This window comes from Zingiber officinale, chromosome 6A, assembly GCF_018446385.1.
Source record: "Zingiber officinale cultivar Zhangliang chromosome 6A, Zo_v1.1, whole genome shotgun sequence".
NCBI lineage: Eukaryota > Viridiplantae > Streptophyta > Magnoliopsida > Zingiberales > Zingiberaceae > Zingiber > Zingiber officinale.
In genome coordinates this window covers 91025547-91047167 of record NC_055997.1, presented here as the reverse complement: position 1 = coordinate 91047167, position 21621 = coordinate 91025547, and the positions used below count along the sequence as shown (strand labels likewise).

General features: G+C 36.3%; 1 protein-coding gene, 1 long non-coding RNA gene and 1 pseudogene across 5 annotated transcripts in view; 2 read left to right on the top strand and 1 right to left on the bottom strand.

Annotated features, from left to right (window-relative positions):
- The first annotated feature begins 218 nt into the window (after nucleotides 1-218).
- Nucleotides 219-1047, top strand: LOC121995027 (uncharacterized protein ycf23-like). The gene is made up of 5 exons (XM_042548879.1): nucleotides 219-300; nucleotides 380-438; nucleotides 530-619; nucleotides 697-804; nucleotides 880-1047. Exons 1-5 carry the CDS (start codon nucleotides 219-221, stop codon nucleotides 1045-1047), a joined length of 507 nt encoding a protein of 168 aa, XP_042404813.1.
- A 6779-nt stretch (nucleotides 1048-7826) lies between these two features.
- Nucleotides 7827-11325, top strand: LOC121995026 (annotated as a pseudogene).
- Nucleotides 11326-19962: 8637 nt separating this feature from the next.
- Nucleotides 19963-21621, bottom strand: part of LOC121994174 — a 2141-nt gene continuing 482 nt past the window's right edge. The window contains exons 2-5 of one of the 4 annotated variants that reach the window (XR_006115622.1): nucleotides 21137-21198; nucleotides 20953-21018; nucleotides 20788-20882; nucleotides 19963-20681 (exon numbers count right to left, since the gene is read on the bottom strand). This is a non-coding gene — a long non-coding RNA (uncharacterized LOC121994174). Of the gene's footprint in view, nucleotides 20682-20787; nucleotides 20883-20952; nucleotides 21019-21136; nucleotides 21199-21621 lie in introns of those variants that run through there. The other 3 variants (XR_006115624.1, XR_006115623.1, XR_006115625.1) reach the window with 3 other exon arrangements.

Genomic DNA, 21621 nt, shown 5'->3' with positions numbered 1-21621 from the left:
TATTTGATTTGTCTTCTTTGAACCAGCTTCAAGTCAAAAAGCCAGATCCTCTAGATAGCTATTAAAAATAAGGTATTATTTGGTTTGTCTGATCTTAATATTTGGTAATATTTGGTCTTTGATGCTCACGACAGAGTTCCAACGCTGCATGATTACCTTGTTCAAGTTGCATCAGTTTGTCACAATGAGTCGCAAGTTCCACACTCTTCTTTCTTATGATGATCTTGTTCTTGCAGATTTGTGTTTCCTCTGTGGACCCTTTGGCATTTCCTTCTGCAGTGGAAGCAGGTGCCCAAATGGTTAGGATGCGATGAACTTGACTGGTTTCGATCGGATTGTCTGTCATACCAAACATTAAAATCCTTGTGCTAAATGCAAGTGGAAATTGGAAATTATGATTCTTTCTACGAGATGGGAATTCAGTTTTCCCCTGAACAGGTATATGAATCATGATCGTACTTTTCCTTGCAGTTCCTCGAGTATTTTCAGCTATTTCTATCTCGTCACTATTCTGTGGTGCCATTGTCAGATTCTAAAGCTCACTAGAGAAACTAGAAGGATTCTTCCATCCATTACACTGTCTGTAACCGTGCCACACATGCTTAGTCTCCCTGATCAGGTAGCTCATTTATTTCCTCGTAAACTGAGATTTGTCACTAACACAATCTCTCGTTGTTTTTTGTTCAATTTAAAAAGGTGAAGCTAGCAGAGTTGCTGGAACAGGAAGGTGCTGATATAATCCAAACTGAAGGAGGGAAATACTCAAGTCCATCAAAACCTGGTGTCCTTGGTTTGATCGAGAAGGTAACAACAGTACGAATAAGAAATCTTAGCACACTTGTGATGAAAAATGTGATATTTTTCCTCTTTAAAATGTAGGCCACACCAACGCTAGCAGCTGCATACTCCATTTCCCGAGCAGTTCAGATTCCAGTTATGTGCTCATCTGGATTAAGCGCTGTCACTGCACCTATGGCTTTAACAGCAGGAGCAGCTGGTGTGGTATGCGTTCTTTTGCTTTCTAATCTAATCATTATCTGCTACTAGTGAAAGAAATATAGACTCTTTCAGATTCTCTTGTGTTCTTGATTATCTGCTACTACTTCATTGTCAGAAGTAGTTGAACACTAACACTTGGACGCCAACATTTTTGAGTTGGCGCCTAGATTTGACCATCTAACAGACACGGCTAAAGGATCAACTTCTATGAACACCCTTAATAACTTATACAGATATTTGTGAACAATTAGGTTGGTGGCTATCATTTATCCTCCCTTTTTGTTGTTTTTTCCATGTACCCAATGCAGCTTTCATTTCAAAGGTTCCAAGCTGATGAACAAGGATGGGTGGACACAATCAAGTCAGTGCGATTTGGAGGAGCTGTCAGGATTAGTACCATGGATTGGCTTGGGCAATCTCAATATTTGCATCAAACTGTCTTCTGGCCTTCCCTATCATCTGCAGTATCTGAGGTATACTATGCACATTTACCGTGAATTTTCCTTATTGAGCTTGGGCTAGTGACGATTACGAATGTATTTTATTTCAAGAACCGTATAAGCAAGTGTTCGTGCATCTAGTTTTATAACAATACACTTCGTATCTTTGATCTAAAAGGCTTCTGAAACAAGTCATCTTCTCCAAGCATGCCCTGGTCAACATGCTAGTCACCTACTGGAGTCATTTCCTCGATGGCACGGATGAATACCTGAAATCCATCCTCTACTCCACCATTCTTTGCCACTCCTCAAGCCGAAACAACTGCAAAGGTAGAGTCAACATCAAGTATTACATTGTGCTGGCTACAAGAAGACCGGGGCCATAAAATCCAATAAAGACAGGTCAAACATCAAGTAGCATTTTGTAACTTATTCCTCTTAGGTTATATGCTTGGTTAATATATATGCTTAGAACTTGTAAAGACAGGTCAAACATTAATATGCTTGGTTAATATATCCATCTACAGCACTCCCGCTTTTTCCTCTAAATATGATTTTCATTTAGCACAGAACTAATGCCAATTTTTTTATTTTGATGCAGTGTTTAAAGAGCTTGAGTAGAAGTTGGCCCTAAAGAAAACTTGTCGATTATGATATAAACACACTTACGGTATGAATTACATGTATATATAACATTGACATATTATTTAGTACGAGATTTACATGTATGGAAGTTTTCATACAAAATTTCTTGATTGCCTACAACCCGGTGTGTTGATGACAAGTTGAAGAAGATGGCTCTAAGAGTGATAGCGAAAGCCTTTCAGAAGAAGAGATTCTTGGACTTAAAGAAGCAATTCCATGCGATGGACACCAACAACAAGGTTAGTCAATGATGAGGTTTTGTAAAACTTGTGTGTTTGAAAAATTATTGTCATGAAGTTAAGGATAACTTGTATGATACAAATTTAATTTGTGGATCAATATGTATACATTTTGTTTGTATAATATAAAGTTTTATTTATTTGTTAAATAGTCTTATTATAAAAATGATTGTGGTTGTGGATATTCAATTATATGTAAATTTTGAGTATTTTTATAATTTTGCTATTTAATTAAGAAAAACACTATTTTTTATAAATTTAAAAAGAGAACGTTTTTAAGTAATAAAAGACAACGCTTAAAAAACAATGTCTTTGAGACCAACCACAACGCTTTTAAAGCGTTGTCTTTGATATGTGCATTTTTACAACAGCATCTTTAACAACGCTTTTTAAGAACGAATAGACAACGCTTAAAAAGCGTTGTCTTTGTGACCAACCACAACGCTTTTAAAGCGTTGTCTTTGATATGTGCATTTTTACAACAGCATCTATAACAACGCTTTTTAAGAACGAAAAGACAACGCTTAAAAAGCGTTGTCTTTGTGACCAACCACAACGCTTTTAAAGCGTTGTCTTTGATATGACTTTCTACAACACCATCTACAACATCAATTTTTTAGTACATACGACAACGCCAAAAAAGCGTTGTTGTTTAGCTTTTTTCTTGTAGTGAAAAATCATAAATTTATCTAAAGCTTCATCCTTAGTTGTCAGCAAATAAACATAACAATAACGAGAGTAATCATCAATGAAGGTAATTAAATACCTTTTATGATCTCTCGTTATTACACCGTTAAACTCACAATAATCAGTATGGATCAATTCTAAAATATCAGAATTTCTATCAACTGATTTGAAGGGTTTTCGGGTTTGTTTATATTGCACACAAACTTCACATTTTTTCTCATCATTTATAGCATACTTAGGAATCATGTCAAGGTTCATCATCCTTTTCACGGTATTAAAATTGTCATGTCCTAATCTGTCATGCCATATATCATAAGACTCAATGTTATATGAACAACCAATATCAATAGATTTATTTAAGGTAGCATTTTCTCCATTGAGTTTTAATAAACCTTCATTAAGGTAACCTTTTCCAATAAAGGTTCCTAAATGTAATATTACAACTTTATTACATTTAAAGTTCAGCTCATAACTAGCACGGACTAACTTTCACCCGCTAATCAAATTCCGACGGACTGCTGGAACAAGATGCACCTCATGCAATGACAGAACTTTTCCAGAAGTGAACCTCAGGTCAACTTGTCCTATCCCAAATACCCTGGCTGCAGAATGGTTCCCCATGGTCATGGAAGTGCCTTCAATTACCTGATAAGTAAGGAAGGTAGAGCGATCAGCACAACAGTGCACATTATCACCTGTATCAACTAACCATTCATTAGGTTGATAGATCAAGTTTAGTTCGGGTTTGAAGGTAACAAACCTATTTCTGGTGTTGTCACTAGCAGTCACGACATTTTCTTGTGCCTTGGTGTTGGACGTATTGCTTTGGTTTTTCTTCTTAGGGCAGAATTTGGCATAATGTCCAATTTGCCCACATGCCCAGCACGGCTTGGTTCCATTTTTTTTTTGAACCTTTGGCTTGGGTTTTATCTTGTTCTTCATTTTATGATTTTTGAATTTCTTCTTGTCAGATGAGACTACTACATTTGCCTTTGGAATAAAGTCGATAGGCATTCTTGTTTCATCATTTTTATGTTGCTTCCGATGTTCTTCTTCGATATTTAAGGCAATTATCAAATCTTCTAGAGAGATTTTACCTCTCCGATGTTTAAGAGTCATGCCAAAATCTTCCCAACTCGGAGGCAATTTTTCGATGATAGACAAGACCTGAAATTTTTCGGGTAATGGCATATCTCCTTCAGCAAGACCATGAATTTGAACTTGGAATTCATGCGTTTGCTCGACCACTGATTTGCCTTCAACAATTTTGAAGTTTAGGAATTTTTCCACAGTGTACTTTTCTAATTCAGAATCTTCAGAGTTATATTTTTTATCCAAAGATTTCCACAACTCTTTAGCCGAAGATGTTGAGCAGTACACATCAAATAGTGCGTCTGAAAGGGCAGACAGGATTCTCCCGTGGCAAAGATAATCACTTTGCTTAAACCTCTCTAAGGCAGCACTACGGGCAGGTTCCTCTTCATTAGGTGAAGGAGGGTCTGTTTCTATAACGGAGAATAGCCCTAGCGTAGTAAGCCAAAATTTCATCAGTTGTTGTCAACATCTGAAGTTTTGCCCGAAAAATCTCTCGGGTCTAGCACTAGCCTCATCAAGTCCCGTTACCCTATCATTCATCATGTCTATCGATGCTCGGCGATAAATTCTCTAAAAATTTTGTATTCTATAAGCAATAATACAGTAATGTATTTGCACAAAAACAGCTAGCATGCAATAAACAGATAAATAAAAGAGCAAGGTTAGAAAATAGTTATCCGGGGTTGATGCGTTAGCGTGCCGACTGTCTTTAGAGAATTTATCGCCGCCTCACGGTGCAAAGGCTCTCCTGCAAAATCCTCCCAAGATCCGACAACCACTCGTGACGATCGTAGGTGCACTCCAAGACGATCGTCACACTCGAACCCAACCTCAAATCGCACATACCAAGCCTCAGGACTGTAAAACTCGGGAATCAGAAAAAGACCTCAGATCGCAGAGAAGAGAGGAGAAGAAAGTAGGAATAGCTTGAGTGAATAAGAGAGGCACAACGCCTCCCCTTTTATTCACTATGAAGAGACTCGAAGCACTGCTTCGCTAGCGAACAAACGCGTCGCTGTTTCGCCTCCTGCGTCCTTTCCTCACGCGGGAGTGTCGCGCCTTCTGAGTCTGGAGGCTAGCAAAAAACGAACAGAACCGGAGAATCAAACCAACTGGTTTGGTTCAGACCGAACCATACCAGAGACTGGCAAAAACGGACCGGGCCGCCTGCAAGTGCAAGGCCCACGAGCTGGGGATTTGCACCCCACCTGCGCGCGATAATCGCGTGCGTCACGCTCGATTTTTGGATTTCTGGCTCGAACCCCCCGAACCCACTTGATTTGGGCTTGACCCGCGCATGCGTGTAGGTCCACCCAACTTTGCTAAGCAAGGATGGAATGGCTCCATATATAAGGTCATTCCAACCTTCTTTGCTTAGCAATGTGGGACTAAATGCATACACATATGCATTACAAAAAACAAAGAAATAATTTGAATTTTCAAAAGAAAACATTTTTTTAAAACAAAATTAACAATCCCCCACAAATTCAAATCATTTCGGTCGAAAACAAAAATATGTCCTGAAGCTTGGTTGCAATGAGCTTTTAGTGAAAATACCTTCCGGTTTGAATTTTCACCTAAGTACACCAATCTTATTCACATAGGTTTGAAGTGAACTAAGTCTTGAACTTAAACCTTTTATATGTGACAGTCAATTGGTAACAACTCATTACGGGCGACGGTTGAATTCTTCTGGGTTGGTGCATTACGGCCATGCCACCAAATTTTGTTTCATAAATGCTTAGGAGAGTTGCCTAGACCTCCCACACTGCGGCCACACAGTTACACTTACAAAGGTGAGTTCTCCAAGGATGTACTGCGAGCATCTGTCATCAAGACCTTGAACTCATTAAAAGCTTCTAAGCTCATCTTTACTAGCAGTCAAGCATCTATCCAGGGAAGAGACTATGAGATTACATCTCAATCAATTTGATGCTTATGTTTCACCCTTATAACTTGTTTATAACACATTGAACCTACTTCTTGGGATCTCCAATCAGATAGGTTGAGTTTTCGTTATAGATGAAACCAGGACAGGCCTCAGTCCCATTCCCATACTGGATCTCTTGATTTTCTCATAATCAAGTGCTTTAATGAGTGGATCAGCAATATTGTCTTTTTAACTTACAAAGTCCAATGACACCACTCCAAGAGACACTAGCTCACGAATAGACTTTAATCTTATTCGTACATGCCTCTTCTGTTTCTGGTTATACTTGGAGCTTCTAATCTGAGCTATTGTTGTTTGATTATCACAGTGTACAGAAATAGAAGGTATTGACTTCACCATCAAGGAAATTTCAGAAAGAAGACCCTTAAGCCAATCAGCTTTAGTTACGATGGTATCCAAAGCACACAATTCTGCCTCAGATGTAGAACGGGTTATAATTTTCTGTTTAACAAACCTCCAAACAACTGCACTGCCTCCAAGTGTAAAGACATAACCAATAACGCCTTTACACTCAGCAATGTCAGCTATCCAACTAGCATCACTATATCCCTCCAGGACTGCAGGGAATCTCCCATACCACAAGCCCAAGGATATAGTGCCTTTTAAATATCTGAGTACTCTGTCTAATGCATCCCAATGCGTTCTGTCCGGACAGCTGGTAAACCTGCTCAATTTCGATATAGCAAAAGAAATATCAAGTCTAGAACAATTTACTAAATACATTAGACTACCTATTATTGTGAGTATCTTAATTGAGATACTGCCACACCACTCTTATTCTTGTGGAGAGTTTTTGAAGGATCATAGGTTGTGACTATAGATTTAACTTGGCTATTGCCATATTTCTCTAATACTCTCTCAACATAGAGTGACTGAGAAATTGCTATTCCATCAGTTGAACGAGTCAACTTTAGCCCTAAAATCATGTCAGCACAATCCATATCCTTCATATCAAACCTACCACTTAAGAGGGCCTTAGTCTCATTAATAATAGAAAGGTTAGAACCAAAAAGTAGAATATCATCTACATATAAGCATAAGATAATACAATTATCACCTTTCATTTTAGCATACACACATTTATCAGAGTCATTCATTTCAAAGCCAAATGATAGCATAGCTCTATCAAATTCTTCGTGCCACTGCTTTGGGGCTTGTTTCAAACCATAAAGAGATTTGACTAACCTACAGACTTTATTCTCATTTCCAGAAACTACATGTCCCTCAGGTTGATCCATATATATCTCTTCTTCAAGATCTCCATTAAGGAATGTCGTTTTGACATCCATTTGATGGACCTCAAGATGATATATGGATGCCAATGCTATTAACACTCGGATTGTAGTAATTCTGGTAACAGGAGAATAAGTGTCAAAATAGTCAATCCTTTCTTCTTGTTTGAATCCCTTAGCAACTATGCGGGCTTTGAATTTATCTACTGACCCATCAGGTTTTAGTTTTCTCTTAAACACCCATTTACATCCTATGGTGTTACACCCAGGAGGTAAATCTACCAACTCCAAAGTGGCATTAGAGATAATAGAGTCCATTTCACTTTTAATGACATATTTCCTGTGTTTAGCTTCAGGAGAAGCCATAGCATCTCTATATGTCACAGGGTCACCTTCTATATTATAGGTGATAAAGTCCTGGCCTAAATCCGTAGACACACGTTACCTCTTGCTCCTTCTCAGTTCTGTATGCTTACTAGATTCATCTAATCTAGAGTGACTTTAGGACGGTGTACCTTCTACGGATAATGGGGCCTCTATGGAAGTAGGTATATCTCTAGTTGGATTACCAGATATAGACTGAGGTGTTCTCGTCTTCATAGGAAATATATCCTCAAAAAATGTAGCATCACGAAGTTCTACAATAGTATTTTCATCTATTCCAGAAATTTCAGATTTAATAATCAGAAACCTATATGCAATACTATTTTGAGTATAACCCAAGAAGATACCATCTACGGTCTTTGGACTTAGTTTTTTTCTTCTGTGTTTAGATACTAGTACCTTTGCAAGGCACCCCCCACACTTTAAGGTATTTCAAACTTATCCTTTGGCCTTTCCAAAGCTCATATGGGTTTTTATCCTTTGACTTCATGGGGACTCTATTTAACACATGACATGCAGTATATAGAGCCTCCCCCCACATGAAGTTGGGTAACCCAGAATTGCCTAACATGGAATTAATCATATCTTCAAGGGTTCGATTTTTTTGTTCTGCTATACCGTTAGATTGAGGACTATATGGAGCAGTTACATCGTGAATTATACCTGTATCTTGACAAAATTTTTGAAACAGGTTCGAGGTAAACTCTCCACCCCTATCAGACCTTAACCTCTTAATAGTTTTATTTGTTTGATTCTCAGCTTCAGATTTAAAAATCATAAATTTATCTAAAGCTTCATCCTTAGTTTTCAGCAAATAAACATAACAATAACGAGAGTAATCATCAATGAAGGTAATTAAATACCTTTTATGATCTCTCGTTATTACACCGTTAAACTCACAACAATCAATATGGATTAATTCTAAAATATCAGAATTTCTATCAACTGATTTAAAGGGTTTTCGGGTTTGTTTATATTGCACACAAACTTCACATTTTTTCTTATCATTTATAGCGTACTTAGGAATCATGTCATGGTTCATCATCCTTTTCACAATATTAAAATTGACATGTCCTAATTTGTCATGCCATATATCATAAGACTCAATGTTATATGAACAACCAATATCAGTAGATTTATTTAAGGTAGCATTTTCTACATTGAGTTTAAATAAACCTTTATTAAGTTAACCTTTTCCAATAATGGTTCCTAAATGTAATATTACAATTTTATTACATTTAAAGTTCAACTCATAACCAGCACGGACTAACTTTGACCCGCTAATCAAATTCCGACGGACTGTTGGAACATGCACTACAAGAAAAAACCCTCATAGACATCGGTGGAACAACAACAGTTTTAAGCAAAAACCGATGTCTTTGAGTATTTTACACCAATTTTTCTAAAAATCGGTGTCTATGAGTGCAGATTTTCGCTCATAGACATTGGTTTTTTAGCCGATGTCTATGAGCGCCTTTTTTTTTTGTTAATAGACACCGGTTTTAACAGCAGTTTTTAAAACCCGGTGTTAATGAACCAAAAAAAAATAATTTAATTTTTCCACCAGCCAAAATTTACAACACTTCACAAAGTTCCCTCCAAACCTAAACCAATATCACACCCCTTCTCTCAGCCTAAACCTAAACCTAAACCTCCAAGCCTCATCTACCTCTTCCCCTTCGATCGACGCCCCTTCCTTCTTCCCCTTCGATTGACGCCCCTTCCTGGATCGACATTCTGTTCTGCCTCCTCATCCGATCCTCTCTTCCTCCTCCTCCTTCCTCTCTTCGCTCTTCCCGGCTAAGGTAGGGGCCGACGAGATCCGAACAACGAGAGGACGCCCACGACCACCACGGCACGGTTGGTCGGCAACGTGAGGGAATCCGAAGGAAGAGAGAACAGCACCGAGATCCAGGAGCTCGTACACAGAAGGGGCATCGACTTACTTCCTCCTATCCCTCCCCTCCCGCTATCTCCCCTTCTGCGCCAGATCTACCTCTCCGGCAATCACGACCTCGCCTTCGTCGGCGCCCTTCCGACGGCTCCCCCTTTGCCGCCACCTGGAGCGGGAGTGGTGGTTCGAGGGGGAGGGGTACAAGGCGATGCACGTTCAAGGCAGACAGTGGAGCGGCGACATGGGCGGCCGATCTGATTGTCGGCATGTACATATGGTCGCATTTCCTATTTCCTGTAGTTTGTGGAAAATCAAATGTGAACCCACAGTCTAGGGACTTGGTGCTGCAATTGGTCGAAAGGTTTGTCATGAGGCAATGCTGATACTCTTATCCTTTTGTTTCTATTTATTGCTTTAGTCAAAAGCTACTTTTTGGCTTTATTTCAGGATTCTCTCTGGACCGAAAGCTCGAACTATTCTGTTAAATGGCGCTGTTCGGAAGGGGGAACGCATAGTACCACCTGCTGTACTTGATCTACTCATGCCGGCGACTTTTCCTGCTTCTACAGCTCGAGTCAAGGTTTGCCTATTTCCATGGAAGATCTCCATATTGCATAAAATTTTACGATGAGTTCCTAATATATCTTTCTGCAGGCAACTGAAAGATTTGAGACGTTTTATCCTACTCTAAAAGAGTTGGCTCTTACTGGTTCTGGTACTAAAACCACAAAGCAAGCATCACAACAACTTTTGCCTTTTGCCATCCAAGCGATTCAAGAAAGTATAATTGAGATGTTGCATTATTATGTGTCCTAGGCTGATGTTTTCATAGTATGACTGTACTTAACATGGAACTTATATACATATAATTCCGAGCTAACAAAGGAAGCGACGGATTTGTTCATCTGGTGTTTGACTCAGAATACTGAGTGCTATAAACAGTGGGTGAGTTGTTCTTCAAACGTACTATTTATAGCTTTTATTATTTTGTAAACCTTTCTAACTGCTTTAACTGTTGTATCATGAAGGAAAAACTCTATGTAGAGAATGTTGGTGCGACAATTATTGTTCTTCGGAAACTCTCCACTGAGTGACGAAATTACTCGGCCAAAATTTCCCCCGACACTCTCAAAGTAACACTTAAGCATTTGAGGGCTAAAGTAAGTATAGCTACTATCAAATATTTCTAATTTTCTTATCCAAGTTCAGTCATTTGAAGCTGACGGTTTTTGGATTTCCATCCTTGGCATCTATCGTGTGCATGATATGATAAATTTACTTATTGTTGCACTTGTATCTAGATGTGGTCAGGTTTAGTTGCACAGTGTTTTTCAAAATTTAGTTGTTGATCAAAATCTTTTTCTTCTTATTTTCTCTATCAAAGAATGAAGATGCCCTGTCAAGAAACACAGACCCCGGCCAAGTAGCATCCATCAAAGAAGCTGACAAGTACTGCAAGACAATTTTGATGAAGTTAACACGTAATTTTGGCTGCATGAAGGGTAGTGTTTTGGTGCTTGTGCTGGGAATTGGTCTCTTTTTCACTCTTTCACCGAATGCCGAGTTAATTAACTGGGAGAACATCAATTGGGAGAAATTTCAGGTGTTGTTCAGTTCTCTCCAATCCTCTTAGAACAACTTGGAGTTTAACCAAATTTTACCAACAAAGGAGATAGGTCAAGAAAGGATATGATGGCGCTAAATTCAAAGATAATAATAAGTTTGGTTTTTCACCTCAGCTAGATAACTATCTGAAATTGCTCTGGTGTTTGTCGTTGCAGCAAGCTGCTCCTACTGCTATTTGCTTTCCATCCCACCAATGTTACGCAAGTATGGTTTTCATCTTGTTTTGTCTGGAAACCGTTACTACATTTCTGATCAGGTACTCGATTGCATGTCAAATTCATCTTCATATTGAAACTTGTGTCTCAAATATTTAAAGCATGTTCAAAGTTTTATGTGCTAATTAAGGAATATATAATCAATGTTAGCATTTTGTTTATATATTGGAATATGTGGAAGTCGTTAGCAATGAACCTGGATGTATGAAGACATTCACAAATGCAGAATGCCTTAAAGCACATATCAAAACTTCTCACCTTATGTTGATTGTGTGATTTGTGGAACAAAACAGCTGAAGAAGAATATTAAACGACATGAACACATGCATGAAGCAAGTGAGGTGACTGAGAGGACAAAATGTAACTTTGAAGGTTGTGAACGCACCTTTTCAAATGTAAGACCTAAATTTTGTGTAGTTATCGATTTTCTGTCTCTCAAGCCGTCAAAGCTTAATTGCTATTTGGAGGCAATCTAGTAGCACTTTTTCAGTTAATAGGATGAGGTTAAAATCATGACCAAATAAAACCATAATATGTTTGCATCCCAATTTGTGCGCCATCAGGAATTTGGTTAGGACATTGTTCGAAGCTTAACCTCTTTGCAAGAGACTAAGACATGCTGAAACTGTTATTGAGGTTGATTTTCTTGTATTAGAAGCAGTTCTTGAACTAGGAGACAATTATTGAATATGAATGGATCAAAGGTAAAGATCATGGAGATGTCTAATTTGAGCCTTTTTAACAGAAGCTTAAAACACCTAGGCAAAGACAATTATCAGATATGAACAGATCAAAGGTAATTTGAGCTTTTTTAAACAGAGGCTTGGAGTGTGTAAGCAGTTAAAATAGATGTTCAAATGGCCTTTTACCACATTCATTATTAATTGCATAAATGCACACTTGTTGATAAGGATAATTTATTGGAAGATCACCCTTTTTTTCTTCTCATATGCATCACTTAATTTATTTCTGGATAAGCAATCAATCTTCTATTTAGTAACTATAAAGTATAGTTTTTGCGCCTTGCAGGTATCAAATCTCAGACAGCACATAAAAGCAGTCCATCAAAATCTTCGTCCATTTGCATATAGATTTTCTAAATGTGGGAAGAAATTTCCCTACAAGCATATCAAGGATAACCATGAAAAATCTGGTGTGCACAGTTACATTCAAGTAAGTGTTTAGTCTAAGATTTATCTACTAGACTTGACATGGTGATCTGAAATGTTAGCAAATTCAATTTTGAATTTTGTTTTAATCTGAACAAATATTTAATCTAGGTTTGCATGAATTCTGAGTTGCTTTGAGCTTCTTGTTGCAGGGTGACTTCCTAGAAATCGATGAGCAGTGGCAGTCACGGCCACGAGGTGGACAGAAAAGAAAGTGTCCTTCTATCGGATCTTTCTGCAGGAAGAGGATTGTTTCACCTGAGCAAGCATCAACGCTTATGTAACATGTTCTCTGGAACATGATGCAAGCAGAGTTTTGCTGGTGGGACGAAATAGAATAGGTGATTGTTTTTGTGCAAGCAGAGTTTCGCTTTCCCTTCTACCCAACTCTTTTCCTTGCTTCTAATTTGAGTTTTGTGCAAGCAGAGTTTTGCTTCTAATTTAAGCATTCAAATTAGTCATCTTGTTACCTGGTGCTCTTACTACTTTTTCAACTATGATTTTTGGTCTTGGTTTACTAATATATTATTTATGTGTTTTTACAGTTTACAAATCTCAAGTACTCTAGAGTTGAAATTGATGAAGTGCGGTTCGAGTGAGCTGAATGCATGCTAGATTACATTTGAAGTGTGGTTCTACCTTGATGTGTTAAAACAATGTTCTACCTTGATTTTGATATCTATTAGCTAGCTTTTGATGTAAAAAGAATGTTTGGGTATTTTATGGATATTGTTGTAAGAAGATTATTTATATAATTTGTGAATATTTGTGTATTTTATGGATATTATTGAATGAAGAATATTTGTATAATTTGTGTATTTTTTTTTTGTTATTGTCGGTTTTTCATTGTTTCGGAAATCAAATTTGTGCTGTTAAAAAATATACATATTACATCGGTTTTCCACCGCTGCAAAACCGGTGTTATTAACTAATATTACATCGGTCATTTACCGCTGCCAAAACTGGTGTTATTAACATACAATATTACATCGGTTTTACACCGTTGATGAAACGGTGTCGTTAAGTGATACTACACCAGTTAATAACCGATTCGAGGACCGGTGTCGTTAAGTGATACTACACCGGTTTTAACCCGATGTCTAAAATGGCAGACTTTTAACATCGGCTTCATAGACATCGGTCGAAAATGAAATAGACACCGGTGGAAAACCGATGTCTATGAAGGTTTTTGTTGTAGTGATGATGCACCTCATGCAGTGACAGGACTTTTCCAGAGGTGAACCTCAGGTCAACTTGTCCTATCCCAAACACCCTGGCTGCAGAATGGTTCCCCATAGTCACGGAAGTGCCTTCAATTACCTGATAAGTAAGGAAGGCAGAGCGATCAGCACAACAGTGCACATTAGCACCTGTATCAACTAACCATTCATTAGGTTGATAGATCAAGTTTAGTTCAGGTTTGAAGGTAATAAACCTATTGCTGGTGTCGTCACTAGCAATCACGACATTTGCTTGTGCCTTGGTGTTGGACGTATTACTTTGGTTTTTCTTCTTAGGGCAGAATTTGACATAATGTCCAATTTGCCCACATGCCCAGCACGGCTTGGTTCCATTTTTCTTTTGAACCTTTGGCTTGGGTTTTATCTTGTTCTTCATTTTATGATTTTTGAATTTCTTCTTGTCAGATGAGACTACTACATTTTCCTTTGGAATAAAGTCCATAGGTATTCTTGTATCATCATTTTTAGGTTGCTTCCGATGTTCTTCTTTGATATTTAAGGCAATCATCAAATCTTCTAGAGAGATTTTACCTCTCCGATGTTTAAGAGTCATGCCAAAATCTTCCCAACTCGGAGGCAATTTTTTGATGATACACAAGATCTGAAATTTTTCGGGTAATGACATATCTCCTTCAGCAAGACCATGAATTTGAACTTGGAATTCATGTGTTTGCTCGACCACTAATTTGCCTTCAACCATTTTGAAGTTTAGGAATTTTGCCACAGTGTACTTTTCTAATCCAGAATCTTCGGAGTTGTATTTTTTATCCAAAGATTTCCACAACTCTTTAGCCGAAGATGTTGAGCAGTACACATCAAATAGTGCATCTGAGAGGGCAGACATGATTCTCCCATGGCAGAGATAATCCTTTTGCTTAAACCTCTCTAAGGAAGAACTACGGGCAGGTTCCTCTTCATTAGGTGAAGGAGGGTCTATTTCTATAACGGAGAATAGCCCTAGAGTAGTAAGCCAAAATTTCATCCGTTGTTACCAACGTCTGAAGTTTTGCCCGAAAAATCTCTCGGGTCTGGCACTAGCCTCATCAGGTCTCGTTACCCTATCATTCATCATGTCTATCGATGCTCGGCGATAAATTCTCTAAAAATGTTGTATTCTATAAGCAATAATACAGTAATGTATTTGCACAAAAATAACTAGCATGCAATAAACAGATAAATAAAAGAGCAGGGTTAGAAAATAGTTATCCGGGGTTGAAGCGTCGGCGTGCCGGCTGTCTTTAGAGAATTTATCGCTGCCTCACGGTGCAAAGGCTCTCCGGTAGAATCCTCCCAAGATCCGACTACCACTCGTGACGATCGTAGGTGCACTCCAAGACGATCGTCACACTCGAACCCAACCTCAGATCGCACAGACCAAACCTAAGGACTGGAAAACTCGGGAATCAGAAAAAGACCTCAGATCGTAGAGAAGAGAGGAGAAGAAAGCAGGAATAGCTTGAGTGAATAAGAGAGGCACAACGCCTCCCCTTTTATTCACTATGAAGAGACTCGAAGCACTGCTTCGCCAGCGAACAAACGCGTCGTTGTTTCGCCTCCTGCATCCTTTCCTCACGCGGGAGTGTGCGCTTCGCCTTCTGAGTCTAGCAAAAAACGAACAAACGCGTTGCTGTTTCGCGTCCTGCGTCCTTTCCTCACGCGGGAGTGTCGCTTCGCCTTCTGAGTCCGGAGGCTAGCAAAAAACGAACAGAACCGGAGAATCAAACCAACTGGTTTGGTTCAGACGGAACCATACCAGAGACTGGCCGCCTGCAAGTGCGAGGCCCACGAGCTGGGGATTTGCACCCCCCCTGCGCGCGATAATCGCGTGCGTCGCGCCCGGTTTATGAATTTCCGGCTCGAATCCCCCGAACCCACTTGATTTGGGCTTGACCCGCGCATGCGTGTAGGTCCACCCAACTTTGCTAAGCAAGGATGGAATGACTCCATATATAAGGTCATTCCAACCTTTTTTGCTTAACAATGTGAGACTAAATACTTACACATATACATTACAAAAAACAAAAAAACAATTTGAATTTTCAAAAGAAAACAATTTTTTAAAACAAAATTCAACATTTTCTTCATAAAAGAAGTTGAAACTTTATATAAGGCAATTGATTGGATGTAATCTGTATGTACCTTTACAATTACCAACCCAACAGCATGATCATTTTCCAACTTCTGGAACTCCTCGGACAGTTGCAAAATCTTGAAAACAAGATTTGATTTTAAAAGAAATCAGAAACCTAATTTAACATGAATCGAAAATTAAAAGCAAAAAAGAAAAATATAATAACAGTGGAATATTTAATTTATTACCACTAGTAAATGTAAGAGTGAATAAGTAAATTTATCTTTAAAACGGTTTTATATTTATGTAACGGTATTTGGAGTTCTATAAACTATAGGTACTAACTCTTGGTCAACTTATAAATGAAATGCTTCTAAATGTTTTAAATTGGACGGAGATAAAGAAATCAAACTTTTAATTGATTTGTTTGGCTTAATTTTAAAGCATTAATAATGGCATGTAATTTATCAAAAATAATATTTTTTAAATGCCTGGTATAATTGAGACTAAGGATTAACGAACCATTCGATAGTTGAGGGCGTTGAATTTTAGAGGCCTATTTAGTATCATTGTCTTTATATGAGAGTTTCCTTCCACCAAAACCTTGCAAAAAGTAGAAACAAAAGGTTAGAAATTTCAAATAAATCTAAAAATATCAATAATAATCAAGGGAATTAATCCTTTAATTTATTGCTAATTGTCTTTATCCTTGTATATGTAATAAGATATTGATTTCAATAGATATAATATCTGTGATTGTTTTTATAATACACGTATCTAACTTTTTGTATCTAGTAATCGGAGTCGGAGGTGATTAGCTAGAACCAACGAAAATTTTATATCGATTACCATGAGAAATCCGGAAAGTACATATGGATGGTCCAAAGTCGTCATTAGTGGTTCGAACACAATGGACATATGATTTATCTTACGAGAGGTTCAAACTGGGTTGCATAAGAGCATGTCCTACTTCTTACCATCATACTTTACCTAAGGATAAGAATCTAATTATTATTATTATTATTTATTGGCAACTCAGGTGTTTGGTTCTTACGACCCAATTAATCTTGAAGATGATAGCTCCAACTCATGGTAGTTTTCCATCGATTCTCAAGATAAATTACAGAAGCACTACAACAAGTCGTCAATAGTGGATCTTCATGGTCTTGTCGTCCCTATAAGACCATCCAATACCGAATCGATACTTCGCTAGCGAAGGCAAACTCATGCACTTTTTCTACCCATAGATACTTCAGTCCACGATCGTCCAACCTATGTTTTTCCACTAAATTTAGCACCAACACATATCTTATGGTAGAGGATAAAATTATGACACCGCCTTAACCGCTATGCCATGCCAATGAGGACAATAATTAATTATTATTGATATTAGAGATAGTATTAAGAAAGGACCGGTGGGTCAGATTTGCATAGTTAAGTATACATAAAGGACAATCACTTTATATTGCATTTGCAAAGTTAGATAGAACTTATTCGTCACAATATTTATTTTTTATTATATAAATTTATATTATTTTATTTGAAGAAATAAATTAAAATAAAGTCCTGAGCTGTCTACAACGTTATCTATTGGAAATTTGACTCCACACGTCCGTTCTGATAAACCATGCTCCTAACTCCTTGCAATCTAAAAATACAGGCTTAACAGTCATCCTAGCTAGCAGCTAATGAGGGGCGCGCAAAACAAGCAAAAAGAAATGAAGTTGCAGATAACAATATATATATACCTGATCATCCTAGTAATTTGAAGGTTTATTTGTAGCCATATCTACTAAAAAACAAAGGAGAAAAAAACAAACAAATTTAGTTTAGTTTGTGGAGGCATGTCCAGCAGTGTATCTCATCTAATTTATGCAGTATTAGAACAACAGTCACATACGGTGGTTCTCCTAGCTCCTTGCAATCTAAAATTATATGCTTAACACTCATTCAAGCTGCTAATCGAGGGCCAAAACAAGAAAAAAGAAATGAAGTTGCAGATAACAATATATATACCTGATCATCCTCGTAATTTGAAGGCCTATTTGGAGCCATGTCTACTCAACAAAGCAAACGAGAAAAAAGGTCGTGCAGTGTCTATATTGTGTTAGTAAAGGTGATGATGATCGCGTTTTATAGAGGGAATTAAAGGCCCTCAAGTTTAGCACTGCACATGGTCAAGTTTAACATGTGTCTCTGAAATGAATGCGTGCTCCATGTGACAAAACATGAGGAAGGTTGTCGGATAGACAAGATGAGAATAAGCAATCAATAAAGTAAGAAACTTGTAAATCTGCATTCAAACGTGCTCCTCTCACTGTTGATTTAGAAGGAAAAAATGTCATTCTTATTCCACCTAGAAATGATCATTTATAAAACCTTTTACTTATGTATAAAAATAGTTAGTGATTTAGAGAACTCTAAATCATTTTAAATTAAAATTAATGTATTTCTATAAATTTTTTTTAATGTATCTACACCCTTAAAACTTAATTAATTCGATAGCATAAAAGGAAAGCGATGAAATTTTGAACTAGTACAACAAAAATATAAAGATGCCCACACACAAACCCAAGTAATTATTTCACAAGGAAGGGGTATAAGGACAATTTAATATGTATTTTTGGAATTATGAAAATTAAATACATAAAATGGATAATATTGAAATTTCCTTATGCAGTAAAATATCATATTAATAATGATAGTTAATATAAAATTTTACAATGCCAAAGTTTATGATAGTCTTAGTGTCATAGACCTATGTTACAAGTTGTTACAATGCCAATTTTCATGATACATTTGGAAATGATTTGTTTATTTTGGACAGGAGATAGTCTTAGTGTATGTTACAAGTTGTTACAATGTCAATTTTTATGGTACATTTGGAAGTGATTGGGTTTTTTTAAAGGGTATGTGGATCCAAAAATGATAATAGCCTTGAAGTTACGGGTCACAAGAAACTGCCAACTATCTCTATGATTAATTGAGCTCAAAGTTCAGATACTTGAATTATTCAAAAAAGATGTGACTTGAAATTTTATATTAGTGTACTATTATAGAATGGACGCAAATTAGTTTTGCAAATTAACTTGTGATCAAAATGTGCGAAATTCTAATTTTTTTTATTATTACTTTAATGCGATGCTTCCCAATTTTATATGTTAAAAATTATGAATTTATTGGAAATGTAAATGGAATAAAAGGTAGAGATGAAGAGCTAGATTCTATTTTGCAGCACTACAAAAAATAAAGACTTCTGGGACAAATTTTGGGACGAATTTGACAAAAAAATTCGTTGCAAAATATTTAGGGACAAAATTTGGGACGAAAATATTTTCGTCCCAAAATTATTGATGCCAACTTTTGGAACAAATATTTGTTCGTTGGAAATTTGGCAACGAATTTGGGGACAAAATTGGCGATGAATAATATTTTCGTCCCCAAATTCGTTGCCAATTTTGCAACAAAAAACTCTATTTGTCCCAAAATACTATACAATTTTGCAACGAAAATTTATTTTGTTGCAAACTTAGCAACGAATTTGGGGACGAATTCGGGGATGAATTTAATTTTGTTGCCAAATCTGTCCCAAATTTGGCAACAAATTATATTTTCGTTGCCAAATTTGTTGCTAATTTTCATGACACATTGCAACGAATATTATTTTTGTTGCAAAATTTACAACGAATTTGGCAACGAAAATACTAATTTCATTTAAAAAATAAATATTCATTCCAAATTTCGTCCCAAATACTGGAACAAATCCGCAGTTTCATCCCAAATTCTGGGACGAATCCGCATATTCGTCCCAGAATCTGGGACGAAATTTGGAACAAAAATATTTTTATTGCAAAATTATCAATGGATAAGTTTGGAACAAATTATTTTCGTTGCCAAATTCGTTCCTAAATTAAAAAAAAAAAATCCAGCAACTATACATTTCTACAATAAATTCAAATAAAATATATATAACAAATTCAAATAACAAAATATAGACTTTCAACACATCCTAATTAACAATATCACAAATAACACAATATATACATTCAACACATCCTATTTCAGATACATATATTAATAATTGAAATCAAATCACAATACAACAAATTCAAAGTTCTCAACATCTTCTTCAAACGACTCCAAAATATTATACAAGTTCAACACTCAAATATTTATAAAGTCTAATAATCCAAGAAGTTAAACAAGGAGTTAAATTTAAAAAAAAAACTAAGATACATCAACTCATCTTCTTTCTCCACAAAAGCTTTCATCCCTATCAACTCTTCTCTTCCTGCATACAAACAAACGAATAAACCAGATCATGTGTAACCAGAAAGATAATAACTTAAATTCTAACAATCTCACAATTCTAATAGTTTCATTTGTATCAAATTGTTATGATATACCATATTTCACCTTATCAAACAAGTTTTACAAATATTATATTTCATCAAACATAGAGAGAATGAGATGTATTCTTAAAATCCCTATAATATGAAAATGTCTGAAATGAAAAAAACACAAACTAATATATGAGCAATTAGTTGATACTAGTCTTTAAGTACTCATAGTTACTTGGTTATTAGGCAAACTCTAATCATAATTTGGAATTTGAAGTAATAATGCAATAATATCAAATTTCAACAAATATATAAAAAGATACCTTTATTTAACTTTTCAAATATAACTAATTTAAAAATATATAAATATAATTAAAAGTCTAACATGTTCAACTACGAGTGTGTTATTTAATACTTACTTTTTTCTCCGATACATATTTCGCCTCACCAATCCTGTTAAAAACAAATTAACAATATTAAATAAAATAAAAATTAGAAAAGTTAACATGGCATGGTTTAATGTATAAAACACTAATTATGAGACAAATAATCATCAGACATAATTAAAATCATGAAATAGCATCACCAGCATCATCGTTATCATCATCGCCATCATCATCATCGTCACGCGGAGGAATCTGACTTAGAGTGGAACTAAAAATTCCAATATAAGATAAAGTAAATTGCAAATTTGATTCATAAAAAGGAACTTTCAAATACTTACCATTTTTCTTCAAATAGCTTGTAGAACAAGAGGGGAAAAAAAATATTAGATGTCACCTCTAATGACCTGTAGGAATAAATACAATGTATTAACTGATAAAATAAATAAAATTATAACTGAGACAGTATATAAAAAGTGAGATATAAGTTTGGTAAGTTTGCATATTAAAGATAGGCTAGAATACCACGGGGAAGATCTACAAAAATGCTTTATGATACGAGTGTCTCCAACTACACCGAGCGAGACCTGCACAAACAAAATTACAAATTTAGTCAATACCTTAACATAATAAATCATTTGTACTTTTTTCACTAGCATTTTAGTCTCTCTAAACTTTGTTCTTTTAATAGCTATAAATGTTATTTTTTTGGCCATGAATGATGATCAATTTCAGTAGACGACTCTTGTTGATAAGCCGAACCCACAAAATCAAGCCAACTATCATTCTACTTAGGAGATAAGATGAGAAATCAGAGGCGTAATTTGATGGAAAGCACAAATTCAATGCATGAATAAATTACTGAGACTTAGCAAGTCCAAATTCTTACTGTTCAAAGAAATAACATAAAATGTTGACCTAAAATGAGTTGATTGAATCAAGGTTACAAAATCAATCATCATTGTAACTGGATAAGCATACAAACAGCGGATAAGTATTGTATCAGAATT